At 44.2% G+C, this 16700-nt stretch overlaps 1 protein-coding gene across 1 annotated transcript in view; it reads left to right on the top strand.

Moving 5' to 3' along the window:
• Nucleotides 1-16700, top strand: part of EGFL6 (EGF like domain multiple 6) — a 98718-nt gene that overhangs the window by 36702 nt on the left and 45316 nt on the right. The window contains exons 6-7 of the mRNA XM_067566168.1: nucleotides 109-201; nucleotides 3369-3488. Coding sequence (XP_067422269.1) covers nucleotides 109-201; nucleotides 3369-3488 — 213 coding nt within the window. The remainder of the gene's footprint in view (nucleotides 1-108; nucleotides 202-3368; nucleotides 3489-16700) is intronic.

Below are 16700 nucleotides of genomic sequence, written 5' to 3'. Positions count from 1 at the left end.
GGATGCAGAAGATGACAGCTTTAGTTCACATTAGATTCTCGTGTGTTGCAGAAATGTCTCTATCTCCCAGAAACAACACCTTTAACTTCTCTCTATTTTGCCCTCCAGCCACCTGTGAACATGGGTGCAAGTATGGCGAGTGTGTGGGACCAAACAAATGCAAATGTTTTCCTGGATTTACAGGGAAAACCTGCAGTCAAGGTGTGTACACGTTATAATTTCTTCTCCAAAAAGAGAGTCTTTGATCATTGACAGTCTGTCTCCTTGTCTTCAGCTCCCTAAGGAAAGGGGTGTGGGGGGGGGGGATCTGCCATTTGTTTGCAGGTACATCTTAACTGACTTAGGAATTCTGAATTGTCACAGATGATTAAAGGATAAATGTGGAAACTAAAACAGGTGGGTAATCGTCAATGAAAATATTCCACTTATCTGTTCCCTCAACACTAAAGAAAGCATCTTTCTTCTAGATACTGTGCTTATCTATCTATGGTACTTACACGGCCTCCATCGCTTTAGTCTCTGAATGCCTCACAATCAATGTATTTATACTGAGGGTACTCTTGGAAGACAGGGCAGTGCTCTTCGCTTTTACAGATGGGGATCTAAGGCACAGAACAGCTAAGTGACTTGCCCACGGTGTGTCAGGACATCTGTGGCACAGCAAGGAATTGAACCTAGGTTTCCCTGGTCCTAGGCTAATGCCCAAGCCATTGGACTGTGTTTCCACTTTAAGTGGATTTTATATACTGTAAAGATATTGAAGAAATGATATTCAATGTTCTTCAGTTTGTGCATCCAGGATTTGGAGTGTGCATTGTCGGCTGACCTGTATTTTTGCTCACTCAGAATATCTGACATATGAAAACAGCTTTCCAATTGTTTATAACACAGTAGTTCATCAAGATCCCATTGTGCTGGGCACAGTGCTTAAGCATAGTAAAAAATGTTTCAAAGAGCTTACAGCTAGAATAGACAAAATAGCTAAAGTATGGGAGAAAGGAAGCATTATAAATTTGCTCCCCTACTTGTCCAAAATAACACATATTTGGTGACCTTCCAGGCACACGCCAAAAGACATCTGTTTGAGAAAATTTTGGGACAAGGCTGAGAGTATGCTTCCCACAACAATTAAAGGATGGAAATGCATTCTCTAGATGGTTGGCTTGTTAAGTTCCTGTTCAAAATTATTTTCATGCTGCTGGGATTTTATTATATTATAGGTTAGGGCTCCTACAGTCTTGTATAGGCATCTTTTTATTATTTAAATAAATTATCTTCCCCATTTTATGTAAGGGGAAACAAGACACAGAGTGATTACAGACTTGCCCAATGTCACACACGAACTCCTTGGAAGAACCAGGAACTGAATTCAGAAATCCCACTCCAGACCATGAGCCTTTCTCCAAACTGAATTGATAAACACTTCACAATTGACATGGGCAAATGCCTTTTATTTGTACATGCTAATCTGAATTTTTTGAGAACTCAAAAATTAGGATATCCAAAGTTGTACAGTCAGAAACTTGAGTGCATAGATTTGGCTTCATAAGTTAACATGCTGCCTTTTAAAATTTTGAACAGAGACAATATACTGTTACTTTTTCACAAGTGTTTTTAGGCTCTGCTTTAAAATGTTAAGCAATCAAATTAAAAGGACACTGACAACTTTAATTTTTTTGCAGATGGTTAATATTCAAACAGTCCAATTGCTGAGATGGCACTCTTCAAATAATCTACTGAAGTTACTTTAAAAATCCTTCAGAAAATTCCATATAGAAAAACTGACTATACCGAGGAAGTAATTAAATTGACTATACATAATGGGTAAAAGTTTCAAAAGTACCTACGTCCTATTTTTCAAAAGAGATTTGGGAGGCTATTGAAAGGCAATTGGACTTAGGCTCCTAAATCACTTAAGTGATTTTGAAATATGTCTCCATTGTCTAGTTGAATAAAAAAAATTCTGATAATCTTTTTTTACAGTAATCTTGGCTGTTACATGGAATTACAGTAGCTACAACATTTTCATATGTAATTTCCAAGTGGGTGTCCCTCTTTAAAATGCATGAAAAATAACATTTTGAGTAATGTCATGTTTCTTCTTTTTGCTGGGGGGGCTCTGACAAATACTTTTGCAGACATATCACTACCAAACTGTTTGTTCTTTGTGCCCTGGAGATTTACCTCTGGCCTGCAGGCAATACTAACAATGAACAGATGCTGAAACCATTAGAACTGGAACTGAGCACACTCAGCCCTCTGAGACTTGTGTCCTGTAGCCAATTGGTTCATTTCATCATTCATTTATTGTGTGATGTTATAATTAACTCATATGCTCTGTCCTATATAATCATTTAAAATTAAATAAAAGGCTACAGATTTTATTGAAATCACATTACTGGGCATGTGTATCATTAAACACATGTTGAATGGACTATGTGCAGCCATGTATTTTGTTAATGAAGTGGAGTATTTGATAAACAAGTTTCAAAATAGTGAAAGAGGGACAGTTGCCAAATAGTTTGAAAGTCACAAGAACAGATACTAAAAAAAAATGAGAGTCCTGTAGCACTTTAAAGACTAACAAATTTAATTTCTGCAGGCATAAGTTTTCATGGGCTGCAACCCACTTTGTCAGATGCTGTTCACATAAAAGCCGGTTACCAGGCAATTCAAAAGTAATATTGTTTCTTTCCTGCCCTTTTCAGGCATAGCAAAAAAGAAAAAGAAGTAGATAAACTAACCTAAGCTCCATTTTTCCCAGATCCCAAATGAGAAGTGGTAAACTCTGTTTACTCTCAGCTACACTGCTGCTTTTCAGATTTTATTGACAGAATGGATTTTGGGAATGGAATTTAGAAGACTGGTAAAGAATTGAGCTGCTTCTTTTAAAAAGAAAAAAAAAGAATTCATAACATGCAATCACATCTGCCTGCCTTAGAGATTCACTCTTGCCATGACATAACAGCTGATGCTTGTCCCATGAAATCTTTTAGTCATCTTCATCCCATGCTATGTGACTGACTTGACATCCTTAGTTATTCATGTTTTCACTTTTTTTTTTTTTTGGTATGGATGTCAGATGGGAGACTAAAATCTCTAGCTAGAATAATAAAAACCCTGCTCTTAGCAAATATTATAATTGCTGTTCTCTCTCCTTTCTCCCCTTTGCAGCAGGCTCTCCATGTTAGTTTTTGTAGCACTCACGTAGTGAGATGATCTGCTGAATTCCTTTCTTGCAAAAGGGTGGCTCATTTTCTATCCCAGGGCTTTTACTTTGGGGAATTTAAGGCATGAAGCAATATTATAATCACATATTTAAAACAATAAAAATCCCTGCACTCATTTCATTCAAATTGTTTCTGCAGATACAAATGAATGTGGATTGAAACCACGTCCCTGTGAGCACAGATGTATGAACACCCATGGCAGCTACAAGTGCTATTGTCTCAATGGCTACATGCTCATGCCAGATGGCACGTGTGCAAGTAAGTAACTACTATGACAGAACAGGTAGTAAATTAGATACACAGATTATCCAATCGATATCACAAATTACTTCTGTGTAATAATGGAGGGCAGCTAGTTTATCTGTGACAGGGTATATCCTTCGGGTCCCTAGTGCTGTCAGCACTAAAGGATGTACTCTCCTGTGACAGCATTTTTAAACAGGTGGATTAAACTAAATTAGGTCACAGTTGTGTGTTTTAGGGGAATTTTAGTCCTTGAAAATAAAAGCCTTAGCCAGTTCTACCTGTGCTAGGTCAAATGTCAGATAGCTTGCACAGCTTCTGTCCACAACCCTGCCTGTGCACCTTATTGGAGAGACACGGTGGTTGAGGTAATATCTTCTATTGGACCAACTTCCATTGGTGAAAGGGACAAGATTTTGAGCTTACACAAAGCTCTTCTACAGACCTATGAAAACTCAAAAGCTTGTCTGTCCCACCAACAGAAGTGGGTCCAATACAAGATATTATCTCACCCACCTTGTCTCTAATATCCTGGGAGCAACAGAACTACAATTTTGCAAAGTGCACCTTATTGTTTAGGATGAGTGAACGTATTCCAGTAAACTATACCTATAAATATTTGTCCAGAATTCAAAATGAATTTTTAGTGAGTTTCGCAGGATTCATTAAGCTTCTTAAAACATGGAAAAGCTATGTCCTTTCACTTTAGAATGGCCTTTTTCCATCCCAAAGTGAAAGTGACAATTTAATATCCTAGAAATTACCATCTAATGCTCTCTCTAGTTCTGTCTGACATGACCCAAGCAGTGGGGTTCACAGTACTTCCTTTGGAACACTTCCATGCCAATATATCCCACCATTAAGAAACTTTTCCTAATATTTGGCCTACATTTTCCCCATGTAAATGCGGAATTTTATCCTGTTACTCCTTGTTCAATTCTTTTGTATCACTTTGCATCATTTCTCTTTTCCTGGTGTTTACACCTTTCATATAAATTATCATGTGTTTACACTCTCAGGGTACGTCTACATTGAAGTGGGAAGTGTGCTTCCCAGCTTGTGTAGACAGACGTGCACTAGCTCAAGTAGCTAAAAATAGCAGCGTAGCGAGGGGTAGTGCGGGTGGCGGCTCAGGCTAGGGCTAGCTGCCAGAGTACAAATCCAGCCAGAATTCCTGATACATTCCCTAGCAACTAGTCCTAGCCACCGCCAGTGCTACACTGTTATTTTTCATACACCAACTCTGCTCAAGCTAGCACATGTCTGACAATCCAACATGGGAAGCGTGCTCCCAGCTGCAGAGTAGACATACTGTAATGCAGTGGTCGCTCCCCTCTGCTGTGCCCTGCCCTGGTTTTCCTCTTCTTCAGGGCGCCTTGAACAAACTCCACATAGTTTCTAATTCAATCACAGCCTTTCTTGGTGTCTGTTTTCTTTATTTACAACATAAAAAAAAAATCCCAAAACCAATCTTCCACCCAGCCTTGGTTTCTCTGAAGTAGTGTCTTAGCTGGGTCTTCTTCCCCTGGCCCAACATCCTTCTTTGGAGACCACTATTGGAGACGCTCTCTCTCTGCAGTTCCCCATTCTAGCTCTGCCCTCACTGAGCAACCTCTGACTTTTTACAGCTCAGGTGCAGCCCCATTCCTGTAACCTGCTCAACTGGGAGCACCTACTCTGGCACAGGGAAGCTGGACCTATTTTTAATCATAAGAGCCAGCCATCCTGTAACACGTACCCTCAGCTATTGTTTGAGCAAACTAATACCGCTAACTAATTCTTTTAAATTTTCCTCATAAAAGTAAAGTCAGTGCTTGCTGGACAGTTTGTTCTTATCCAGTCCAGTTTTATAGGCTTGAGAAATTCAAGCAAGCATCCAAAACTTGTGTCTCATCTTTAATTTGCAGAATCTTTGCGGTTTGTCCTCCACTACACCTAATTAGCCTACCTCACCTCTGCTGTTCCACTGGGCCATTTTTTAACTGAAACTACTATGTTTATAAAAAGAAGTATTGATTCTGTGAGACAATTATGCTCAAAGCCAAGATTGTAAAGCCTTAGGGTCATATTCACTTGTTACATCAGTTAAGTTTGAACTCCGGGTACCATTGGCAAAGTGCAGGTTTACAGAGTCACTTGTCAGTGAAGCTCTTCCCAGTTTGTCTGGGGAAGGAAATATTTCTATCATAATCCTCCTCCTTTTGAGACAAATCCTCTACTGGTGTAAACCTCCATAATTTCATGGATTGGGTCCATTTTCTTTACTAGAAACAGGCCCAGATGGATCCAAGAATTAGGGAGGTAGGCGGGGAAGGTAAGTATGAAATAATCTATCAATTAATCAAGTGATCCATAGAAAAAAAGTCAGAGAACCTATGCATTAAACAATTAATAACCTAGTACCTAAATTTAAGTAATCAGAGTTAAATAGAAATTGTTATACTAGATCAGTTCATCTAATCCAGTTTCCTGTCTGAGACATACCAGTACCAGCTGTTTCATAGGAAGGTGAAGAAAAAATATAATAAACAATTAGGAAATGTATTCCTAATCCTGTGTCACAACGAGGTTAGCTTTTGTACTGAAGTAAAATGACTTGTAACCCATCCAATTTTTTTTATCCTATCTATCTATTGCCGCTATGCATATTCTCATCCATATAAATGTTGAATAATTTTGTGAATCCACCAAGCTCTTCCTACGTATCATTTATCTTCACAGACAAAACACTCCTTAATGTGGTTTGTTCAAACATGTGCAATATATATATTGGATATATATTTATAGGTATACATATGCCCATATACTGCAGTTGCCTTGTTTACACATTGTGTTGTTGCAAAGAGTTCTGAGAGTGACAATATTTCTTATGCCAGTAAGCAAGCTTTTTTTATTCATACTGTACCCTTTTTGACCCAAGCACTTAGCCAACATTCAGAGTCTTTCAGTTTGTTTACATTATGGAGAGAAATTGATGACAGAATCAGGTATTTCTTTAGTGCAATCCTATTTATTGATAAAGAATGTACCTAAAGTCTTGTTTCACTGATTGCATAGGAATCAGACTGGAGGAAATGGTGTCTTTACTCCCAGTTCCAAGACCTTTTCCAGCCAGCCCTCTACCTAAGAGCTCTTCCCTTAGCTTTTCCTAGGGTCATACTGCAAGTGCTTTTGTGGCAAAATCGTTACCCCCACATAGAATCATAAGACTGGAAGAGACCTCACAAGGCCATCTAGTCCAGTCTCCTGCACTTATGGCAGGACCAAGCATTATCTAGACTATCTCTGACAGGTGTTTGTCTAAACTGCTCTTAAAAATCTCCAATGATTCAGATTCTACAGCCTCCCTAGGCAATTTATTCCAGTGCTTAACTACCCTGACAGTTAGGAAGTTTTTCCCAATGTCCAGCCTAAACCACCATTACTGCAATTTAAGCCCATTGCTTCTTGTCGTGTCCTCAGAGGTTAAGGAGAAAAATTTTTCTCCCTCCTCCTTGTAACAACTTTTATGTACTTGAAAACCGTTATGTGCCCTCTCACTCTTTTCTTCTCCAGACTAAACAAACCCAATTTTTTCCAGTCTTCCCTCATAGGTCATATTTTCCAGACATTTCATAATTTTTTTTGCTCTTCTCTGAACTTTCTCCAATTTGTCCACATCTTTCCTGAAATGTGGTGCCCAGAACTGGACACAATACTCCACTTGAGGCCTAATCAGCGCAGAGTACAGCGGAAGAATGTGTCTTCTCGTGTTTTGCTTACAACATTCCCATTAATACATCCCAGAAGGATGTTTGCTTTTTTTGCAACAGTGTTACACTGGCCACTCCTATTTAGCTTGTGATCCACTATAACCCTCAGATCCCTCTCTGCAGTACTCCTTCCTAGACTGTCATTTCCTATTTTGTATGTGTGCAGCTGATTGTTCCTTTCTAAATGGAGTACTTTGCATTTGTCCCTATTGAATTTTATCCTATTTACTTCAGACCATTTCTCCAGTTTATCCAGATCATTTTGAATTTTAATCTTATCCTCCAAAGCACTTGCAACCCCTCCCAGCTTGGTATCATCTGCAAACTTTATAAGTGTACTCTCTATGCTATTATCTAAATCATTGATGAAGATATTGAACAGAACCTGACCCAAGTGATCCCCGCAGGACCCACTCAATATGCCCTTCCACCTTGATTGTGAACCACTGATAAACTACTCTCTGGGAAAGGCTTTCCAACCAGTTATGCACCTACCTAATAATAGCTCCATCTAGGTTATATTTCCCTAGTTAGTTTATGAGGTCATCTGAAACAGTATCAAAAGCCTTAGTAAAGTCAAGATATACCACATCTACCACTCCCCCTCCCCCCCCAACCACAAGGCTTGTTACCCTGTCAAAGAAAGCTGTCAGGTTGTTTTGACGTGATTTGTTCTTGACAAATCCATGCTGACTGTTACTTATCACCTTATTATTTTCAAAGTGTTTGCAAATTGATTGCTTAATTATTTGCTCCATTATCTTTCGGGGGTACTGAAGTTAAACTGACTTGTCTATAATTCCCTGGTTTGTCCTTATTTCCCTTTGTATAGATTGGCACTATATTTGCCTTTTTCCAGTCCTCTGGACTCTCTCCCATCTTCCATAACTTTTTGAAGATAATTGCTAATGTCTTAGATATCTCCTCAGTCATCTCCTTGAGTATTCTGGGATGTATTTCACCAGGCTGTGGTGATTTGAAGACATCTAACTTTTCTAAGTAATTTTTAACGTGTTCTTTCCCTATTTTAGCCTCATATCCTACCTTATTTTCACTATGTTAGCTGTCCAATCACTACTAACCTTTTTGGTGAAAATTGAAACAAAAGAGTCTTTTAGCATCTCTGCCATTTCCACATTTTCTGTTATTGTTTCCCTTCCCTGCCCGCCTCCCCATTGAGGCCTGGTCTACACTGGCAACTTAGGTTGACTTAAAGTCACTTACATCGACCTACTTACACCCATGTCTACACTGGCACCACTGTTAATTCAAATTAAGGTGCCTGGAAAATTGACTTAATAAGACCACCTCTGCAATTGGCGTTGCGCCTAAATCAAATTTGTTAAATCCATTTAGTGTCAGTGTAGACACAACGTCACTTAAATCAAATTTATTGACCTCCAGAATGTATCCCAGAATGCAATGTTTTGACCCCTCTGGACAGTCACGCTGTGCTGCTCAGTGGTCATGCTACCAGGAAAAGTCCCCTCCCCTCATGCCCCAGGAAGATTTGAATTTTCAATTCCTGTGCTGCCAGCAAGGAGAGAGCTTTGTCATTGTCCTTCGCATGGCTACTGCAAAGTCCAAACGCGCTCCAGCATGGAGTCGACCAGAGGTCTTAGATCTCATCGGGCTGTGGGACGAGGAGTCTGTTCTGGCTCAGCTCAGAGCCAGCAAAAGTAATCTGGACATTTATGGGAAGATATCCCAGGGCATGCTGGAGAAGGGACACAAGAGGGACGCTCAGCAATGCAGAGTGAAGATCAAGGAGCTGCGCCAATTCTATCAGAAAGCCAGGGAAGCTAACAGCCGTTCTGGCTCCTCACCCAAAACATGCCGCTTCTATGATGAGTTGCATGCAATTCTCAGTGGTGATCCCACCATGGTGCCACCCCGCAGCATCGATACCTCCACTAGGTCAGAGTCCATGGACAATGATGAGGACTCCGTGGACGAGGCAGAGGCTGAGGAAAGCAGGGTGCAGGAGAGTGGGGTGTCCATTCTCCCGGAAATTTAGGACATATTCCTGATCCCCAGAGCAGTCCAGCAGCACACAGGACAGCACTAATGATCCCAGGGAAGGCACATCTGGTGAGTTTTTTTTCTTCTTCTTAGCATTTCTGTCCTTTTACATTGGGGTGGGGGCATGAAGGGGATTTCAGGCACTTTCGGTGACTGTACTGTGGTGTTAGCCAAGGAACAGTTGATTTATGTGATGAGAAATGCTACTTTTATCATCTCAAGGGATCCTGCACCATGGCAGAACACTGCTGGTACCCTACTGTGTCCAGCAAATCTGTGTTTTAAGCATAGACTCCCCCCCACACACACACACTCTCCGCAGTTTCTCTCTGTAAGTGTTTAAAAGACCATTAGAGTTTCCCCCCACCACCACTACGCTGTCCTCTGATCCTCTCTGTAATGGCACAGTGAGCAGACTCTTCTGGGACGTCAGGAATGGAATGAGGCTCTGTGTTTGCCCTGTGCACTACATAGCCATTATTGCCTATATTGTAGTAGGGGATCATTGTCTACATTGTATCATGGGGTTCATTTTCTACATTGTATCAGGGGATCATTTTCTACATTTTTTCAGGGGATCATTGTCTATATTGTATCAGGGGATCATTATCTACATTGTTACATTGTTATAGTTGTATCATTTTCTTCACTATGCTAACAGTGGCTACCTCAAGAAATGCTGCGGAAAGACTAGCACAGATTAGACAGAGGGAAAAAAAACCAAGAGATGACATGTTTGATGAGCTCATGAGCACCTCAGCTGCCACAGAGACAGAGCAAAGAGCATGGAGGCTGACCTTGTCCCAGAAGATGGACATGGACAGGGAGAGTCGCCAAGAAATGATGGAGCATGATCGCAGTACCACGCAGGAAATGCTGCGAATCATGCGGGACTAGGCAGAGATGCTCCAGTGGCTTGTGGAGCTTCAGGAGGAGCGGAGGCATAACAGAGTCCCATTGCAGCCCCTCCATAATGCTCCTCAACCAAGGGCATTGCCGCCCTCCCCGTCCCCTGCCCCCAAGAGGTCTCGGAGGAGATTGTCCAAGCTGTAGAACGTGTTCACCTCCACCCCGGTCGAGGCAAGCAGAAAGCAGCAGCGGCCACACTAACAGCTGGCCAGCAAGCTACCACCCTACCCCTTGAGATATTGACTGAACACTCCCCCTACCCCCATGACTTGAATGTTAAGAAATAAAGTTTTGCATAATTTCAACACGTTTCTTTATTAAATCATATCTTGTTCAGGAGGGATTTGTTGCGCATAGATATCGAGGGGGAGGGTTCACCAAAGGCAAACAACATACAGGAACAGAAATCAGTCCTGCATCTCATTGCAGAACCTGGTTTTCAAAGCTTCCCTAATGCAAAGCGCTCCGCGGTTAGCTCTCAACGTAGTGCTGGCATCTGGCTGCTCATAATTGGTGGCCAGTCTTTCTGCCTCCACAGTCCAACCCTGTGGGAACCTCTTACCCTTTGTTTCACACACATTATGAAGACCACAGCAAGCACATATCATGGAAGGGAGGTACTTCTCACTCATGTCCAGCCTAGTGAGGAGACTCCTCCATCTACCCTTTAAACGCCCAAAGGCACATTCTACAACCATTCTGCAACTGCTTAACCTCTTATTAAAACACTCCTTGTCCCTGTCAAGGTGACCGGTGTACGGCTTCATTAGCCAAGGGAGCAAGGGGTAAGCAGGATCCCCCAGGATCACTATTGGAATTTCCACACCCCCAATGTGAGTTTTTTGGTCAGGGAAGAAAGTGCCCACCTGCATCTTAAAGAACAGTCCCGAGTTACAAAATACACAAGCCCATGCACCTTCCCAGACCACCCCAATAGATGTCAGTGAAATGACCCCTGTGATCCAGAAGCTCCTGCAGGACCATGGAAAACTACCCCTTGTGGTTTATGCACTCTGTTGCTAGGTGGGTAGGCGCTAAGATAGGGATGTGCGTTCCATCAGTGCCCCTCCTCCCCCCGCAGTTTGGGAAGCCCATCGTGGCAAACCCCTCCACTATATCCTGCACATTTCCCAAAGTCACTAGCCTTCGTGGCAGAAGTCTATTTATGGCACTGCACACTTGATTCACGGCCGTGCCCACTGTAGATTTACCGACTCCGAATTGATTCCCAACCGAGTGGTAACAGTTGAGGGTTGCCAGCTTCCAGAGAGTGATGGTGACTCTCTTCTCCACCATCAGAGCTTGTTTCAAGCGAATTTTCACGCGCTTCAGGGACGGGGCCAGCTCTGAGCACAGTTTGAGGAAAGTGGCCTTTTGCATACGAAAGTTTTGCAGCCACTGATCATCATCCCATAGCTGCATAACGATGCAGTCCCACTAGTCTATGCTTGTTTCCCTGCACCAGAACTGGCGCTCCATGGACTGCAGATGACTCGTTACAGCCTGCAACAACCAGGAATTGTGTTCCTCGATGGCTTTTAGCAGGGCAGCCTCGGTGGCATCAGTGTTGTCTGTGCTTCGGCTTCTTGCTCTATTTAGAAAATAATCGATGATAAGCCGCGATGTATTTGTCACACTCACAATAATAGTGCAGAGTTGAGCTGGCTCCATGTCTCTGCTGCAATGGTGGTCGCGGGGAGTAAAAAACAGTGCGAAAATACTTTTCCTGTTTGCTTAGGAGGGGGAGGAAGGGGGGGAAAGCAGCATTGCATCATGGGACAATGACACTCGCCCCAACAGCCACTGTGACTAGTTGCACTGTGGGATAGCTACCCACATTGCACTGCTTTGCAATTTGAATTAAGGCTGGTCAGTGTAAACACAGGAAACCTGCACAAACAGCGTAGTGTAGACACGCTGCTGCGATTTCTAAAAATTGGCTGCTGAAAATCGACTTAAAGTTAAGTTGACTTCCCTCGGCAGTGTAGACATAGCTTGAGTAACAGAAACATGCTTCCTTCCTGGCTGGATTCAGTGCTGCAGCAACTTATGCCTCAGTGTCTCTCACTGTTGTTTGGCCTTCTCTAGCTGTAGAAGCATCCTGGCCCTTCTGGGGCCAGAGAGTCCTTTACCAAAGCCTAACAGAAATATGAAGACAACCAACCCTTCAACCTGGCTGAGCTCAGTTGGCAGCCATCTCACCATAAGTGTGTCTTTGCTGCTTTTGCCTGCCATCCTATCTAACCACAGGCTTCTGCTACTTGACTAACCCTACAGCCCTGGGGGTTGGCACACTCCTCATCTCACTCAGGAGTTCAGACAGGCTACAGCTCCCTCTCTGTCTATTTAAGCTTCCAACTCACCCCTTGAGTAGCCTGTCTGTTCTTCTCAGTCTAGTTTTTGGAGAGAGGGATGGGGCTTTCCCAGCTCTACACTGGCGGGGAATGGACAAAAAGCCCCAACTAAACTAGCTCTTCCCCAGCTGAGCTTTGTCTCTAATTAGGCCTGGCCCTCCCAAACAGGTGCAAGCAGGTGGGTTAATGGGTTTCAGGCCCACATGATTGCCTTTGGCTGGGAGGAAGTTGATGTTGAAGTCTGCTGGCTCTGCAGAAAGGCACTTAGCTGTCTATGTGGCTTCTCCTGCTCTGCAGGTGAGGGCTGTGTCTCATGTGTTGTGCAGAGAGAGCTGAATTGTGGGACGTTGATATATTAACCATTGTCCTTTGTGTCTGTTTTTCTCAAGAGAAATGTTTCAGGGTTGTTAAAGGAAACACTAAAGGACATGGATATAATCTTCCGAGAAAATAATTGACACGGACAGTTTTCTTTCCAAAACAAAGTATCTTTTTAGTGTAACTAATTGTACTACAATAGGATCTAAAAATCCTAAACAAGGCACAAAACCCCTGAGAGACAATCCCTTATTGCAAGTTAAAGAGCATCTAAACTACAATAGTATATGGTTTAAGTGATTCTAAACGAAGCAATTTATTGCAAGTAGCCAGTTTGCAACAAACTGCTGACAATGGTTCTTAAAGTGTTTTTTAAAGTTTACATAGATACGTTGCAGTTAATAACAGAATTTTATGCATTCTTATCAACACACACACACACACAAACCCTATATACTATCCTATACTTACACTAAACTATAATTAAAAAGAATACTAAGCTTACTCTAAGGCTATATCTTCACTGACGGCAGCAAATTTGCCGCCATCAGATCGACTTCCCTGGATCGACTGAGCAGTCAGTGAAGACCTGCTCAGTCGATCGAGAAATCGACATATTAAGACCGCCTTCTCAAGTGGCGTAGCGCGCATCGACGGGAACGCGGTTCCTGTCGGCACAGTGCAGTGAAGACGGGGCCCAGAACAGAAGCAGAGAAGTCGACAGCAGTTACGCACGTTTTTTGCGTAGCTTGTGTAACTCCGGTCGACTACCGCCAAACCTCCGAGGTAAGTGAAGACAAGCCCTCAGTCCATTGATGTTTCCTTAAAGAATCACTGTTGCTGCTGTTCAGTTCCTGATCAGGCAGCTCTGCTCCAGTTTTCTTCTCTCTCTCTCTCTCTCTCAGCAGTTTTTCTTTGTCTTCTCTTGCTGGCTTCCCGGCTCCCCCTGAACGCCTCTCTCTTTCTCAGACGCCGAAACAGTTGCTGGCAGCTGGCCTTTTATACTACATCATGACTCTTGCTCTCTCTTTTGTACCTTGCTATTCTGAGAAGCAATTCCCTCGCTGGCACATGCTCAGTCTTGCCCATTACCTCAGAATTCTGACGGACAGCTCTGACCTTTCAAACAAGTTGTGACTGGTCTGAGTGGGCTCTGACCAGCTAGCTGACCTCTCTGTCACCCCTTACTGCACATGCTCAGTAGCCAGCCATCGATCTTGTACATGCTCACTGTTGTCATTGACCAAGCTGGAGCTGTGATTCTGCTAGTCCACACAAACACACCATTTAAAAATCCTAAATTCTTATTGAGCATGCTCAGGGTTTGCGGCATCCATCTTGCAGGGTGGGGGGAGTGATTTTTGCTTATTCAGAGTTGAAATCAGAAATACAAAGTAGAGACTGGAGAATTTCTCTAGTAATAGGAGAAGCAGAGGAGGTGGAGAGAGCAGCATGCTTCTCTAAAATCCTGCCATAGTTTGGAGCAGGAGGGGATAGTGGGGACCCTGGAGTGCCTGGAGTGAGCAAGGGATATGGGAAGTAGAGGACACAGTGGCTGCTGGAATTAGAGAATGGCAGGTAAAGCTGCAGCCGCCAGGGAGGAGCAGGAGAGTGTGCCTAGGGTAGGGCCAGCGAGGAAGAGTGAGCAGCCAAAGGGAGCTCTAGTAATGGCTGGTAGGGGAGTAGAAACAAGAGTAGCAGGAGGGTTGGTAGCAGCCAGATGGGCAGCAGGCAGCCCTGGAGGACTGTGCAGTGGTGACTGCAAGTGACCCAGACATTAGAGTGCCAAGTGGGAAACCTGCTGGCCAAGGCAGAGTATGCACTGGTAGCCATGCACTGGGTAGCAAGGAAGGTGAGTCACCTGCCTATGGCTGATGCCCAGAGTGGAAGTCGGACATATCTCAGGAGGAGTAAGAGGAGTGACGGTCCCATAACGGTCTGGTAGAGACCCAGATGGCAGGCACTGTTGGCCGTGCCAGAGGGATCACCAAACAGTGGGCAGTGATATGGAGTCAGGCGCGTGGGGCAGCAGAGTCATTGTCACATGCACAAGGTGATGAGGCACTAGCAAGGAGGGCAGAACCCAGCTGTTCCCAATATGGGGCAGGCAGAACAAGCGCTGTTAGAAGGAAAAGGTAGCATAGTTTCCTTACTGGGACTCCCAGTACATGTTTCTGAGACTGGCATTGGGTGTGGAGTTTAGTAATGGGCAAAGAGGAAGACGGTGCAGTTTCACCCTGGAGTATTGCTGGGTCTGAGGAGTAAGCTCTAGTGGCCTCTCCTTTGCATGGAGCTGGAGATACCAGCAGGTGCGGGGGACGATGGGGGACTGGGGATTGAGAGGGGATCTGCACCTCAGGACAGTGCTACTTTGTCTCTGCCCAGCCCCGCTCCAGGGGAGAGAGCTATGGTGGAGTGTGCAGCAGTTAGCTTGAGATGTCCAAGGGGAGAATCAGACAAGAAGGAGAGGAAAGGAGACTTGGAAGCAGCAGTTGGACTCTGCAGATCAGGAATCCCCAGAGAACCGGACCAAATAGCTGTGGTCATCGACAGGAAGTGCGGTGGGCCCAGCTGGCACGGCAGTGTCTATGCCCAAACCAAAACGTTGGCAGCAGCAGGAAGGGCAAGCCCTGTCAGTCGCGCAGCCACCCAAGAAGAAAAAGCCAGCAGCTTCCAGTTTACAGACTGGACCTGTGGTGGCTGGCAAACAGCCCTTTGAATCCTACACTGCTGCTGTGGGTGGTGATGTGAGGTGAGTGCGGGGTTTGGGATTGATCTGGGGGGTGGGGAGGCCGGGGAGGGTGTTGGGGTGAACAAGTGGGAGTGACAGGGTGGAAATAGTGGAGAAATACATAGTGCGGTTACGGTTCACAGCGATGGGTCATCCCCAGGCTGCAGAGGGGTGAACACTCTGATATTGGTGAACACTCTGATATTGAGGGGCATGCAGTTCTCTCCAGTGCACATGATAGCAATGATCCAACTCCCTGGGTACAGGGAAATGTATTTGTGCTTCTGGTCAAATGAGATAATGGAAAGGGTTTGGAGGACGTACGCAAGGGTGCAGGGCAAGGGGGAGTGGCAGCAGGTGGTAGTGGTTCACCGATGAGACCAGGTATTAAGAAAGTCACCATAACGTTTTGTAACTATCTAGTGCCCAATGACTTGGTCATGGACTGGCTAAATAGACAGATGACTCTCTTGGGCCCAGAAGAGAGAGTACTGAGTTGACTGGGACTTTGGGCGGAGGAATACAGATTCAGGTATGCTTGTCTAGATCATTGTACAGCCACTCACCCAGTTCTGTCATGGAAGCATACAAATCGGGGTACATTAGTTATGTGGGGCAGCCGTGAACCTGTCACAAGCCTGGCTACTTAGCAGTTGTGTGTCCACATTACCGCCTCCCTGTGCCCCCACCCTCCCACATCTGGGGGATGTCCCAAGGGAGTGCTTGGAGGTGGGTGATAGAGAGAAGTAGAGAAATGGGGATGGCAGTTTGCCTCTGGAAGTCAATAGGAGGCAAGATATGCCATCTGAGAACAAGAGAAAGGAAGAGGGGAAGGGAAACAGTGCTACTGCAATGGTACCACCCCCACCCCCTTTTTGCAATTAGAGGAGGAGGGGAAGAACTTGCCAAAGATCCTCCCGTTCTAGAGGAGGGTGGTACTGTAGCATAAAGGTGGCATGGGCTAAGCACAGGAAGCAGCAGAATATGCCACACCAGGAGAGGGAGAAGAAACTAGGTCAGAAAGGTGACCTTGGCATGGGATTGGAGAGGCCTCAGGGAGTGGCACAGTTGTCAAAAGATGAGGAACGGAAAAGGGTTGTAGCTTCTGAAGTGGTGACAGTGATTGAGGCAAGGTTCCTAA

The sequence above is a fragment of the Emydura macquarii genome, unplaced genomic scaffold (genome assembly GCF_026122565.2).
Source record: "Emydura macquarii macquarii isolate MOO-44397 ecotype Brisbane River unplaced genomic scaffold, CSIRO-AGI_Emac_v2 contig_2734, whole genome shotgun sequence".
Lineage (NCBI taxonomy): Eukaryota > Metazoa > Chordata > Testudines > Chelidae > Emydura > Emydura macquarii.
This window is presented reverse-complemented; position numbering and strand designations above follow the sequence as displayed.